Source organism: Sphaeroforma arctica (genome assembly GCF_001186125.1).
Source record: "Sphaeroforma arctica JP610 unplaced genomic scaffold supercont1.6789, whole genome shotgun sequence".
NCBI classification, from domain to species: Eukaryota; class Ichthyosporea; order Ichthyophonida; genus Sphaeroforma; species Sphaeroforma arctica.
Window position 1 is genome coordinate 1 of NW_014033769.1, and position 1570 is coordinate 1570.

Consider the following 1570-nt stretch of genomic DNA (forward strand, 5'->3'; position numbering starts at 1 on the left):
TAGAAGATTAATTCTATAGCACAAACGCCTACGCGACCATCTAGTTATTTCTTGCCTATATTTCATCTTGCACAAATGTTGGATTCAGAATACCTCAAATCAGTGAACGTACTCAGACATCATCTTAACACAAACCTCTATTGCCACTCCCACAAATAGTATGAGTCTGCCCTTGACCTGCACAACACACACATATATATACCTCCTTTAAGCCATAGAACCGATTGAAGAGTCCGTATATAATATCCTGGGTAGTGCCCGCTGGCAAGCCAGTCAGCAGCAGAATGTGATTGGGGGGATTAACCGGCGCAGCCAAAGCCGCTGGGGGTGCTTGGGTGGGGGGTGGTCCGGAGAACTGTTGCGGTGGCTGGTTACTGTACGCGTTACCGGTGTTCGTGTACGGTTGTTGCTGCTGCTGGGCCTGAGTGGCCATAGACCTGTAGTCTCCGCTGGGCATACTGGACTTGGACTCTCCCATGGCGCTGGGGTTCTGCTGCATGTTGCTCGGGTAGCTGCTGTTGTTGTTGTTGTTGTTGTTGTTCATGTTGTTGGTGTTCATACTCGAATTCGGGTCTCCGTGGCTGTAATACTCATTACCCGCCTGTTGCTGCGTGTCTAGGTGCTGTGCTTGGTCAGGGTACCCCCCGTGGTTCCACCCAGGTCCTGTGCTCTGCTGTTCCAGGGCCCGTCTCACCCGGTCTAACGCCTCCATCTCCAGTCTGCGCTTCTCCCCTTTGGGACGACGGGGCCGGGGAATGAAGTTACCCCGGTGTTTGGCTACGGCATCTGATTTGGTCTTTGAGAATTGCAGTTTCTGTGCGGATATAGGAGCGTAAGATCAGGCGACATAGATGACAGGGGAAGACCGTGTATGATATTAGAGCGGATGAGATGTGAACGGATACGCCACTCCAACACCGACTCGCCGATAAATCAATAGATTCGTACAGGACTAAAGGATTTTACATGCATTCGACTATCAGTGGATAGGTCATTATCAGTAAATAGGGCACATATTCCTGACAAAGGGACAAAATAACTATTGAAATCAATGGATTCTTGCAGGAATAAACGTTTCCGTGGTGTTTATCAGTGCATGGGCTATACATGGCTGCAACAGCGACACAATTGTTATTAAGATCGTTAGATTCGTGCAAGAAAAAACGTTTCCATGGGTTTTGTCAGTAAATAAAGTGCGCATTCCTGCCAAAGTGACACATTGACTATTGAAGATACAGTTGCAATCGCCGTAAGCCTGATAGACAATACATATGATCCGTAACAACAGAGGTCCATAGAACTTTAAACCTTAGTGCACCATTTCCTCTGGCAAGCAACGGATTCATCTATATCAAAATCCACTCATATATATTTATAAGCAATTACATACAAGAGCCAGATGATTTGGAACTAAATAATCGTACATATGTGTGCAAAAGGCATGATGAACGGTAATAGACATAATCTACATACATACAAATATATATATACATACAAAATGCATACAAAAAATATATCACATAAATGTATACATGCATACATACATGAATACATACATAAAATTGTATAC

General features: G+C 44.8%; 1 protein-coding gene across 1 annotated transcript; it reads right to left on the minus strand.

The window, feature by feature from the left end:
- Positions 1–202: 202 nt before the first annotated feature.
- On the minus strand, positions 203–814 carry SARC_15812 (hypothetical protein; the record flags this gene model as incomplete). The annotated part of the gene is made up of 1 exon (XM_014290075.1): positions 203–814. A coding segment is annotated over one exon (612 nt), but the record flags the coding sequence as incomplete, so codon positions are not given.
- Positions 815–1570: the final 756 nt, after the last annotated feature.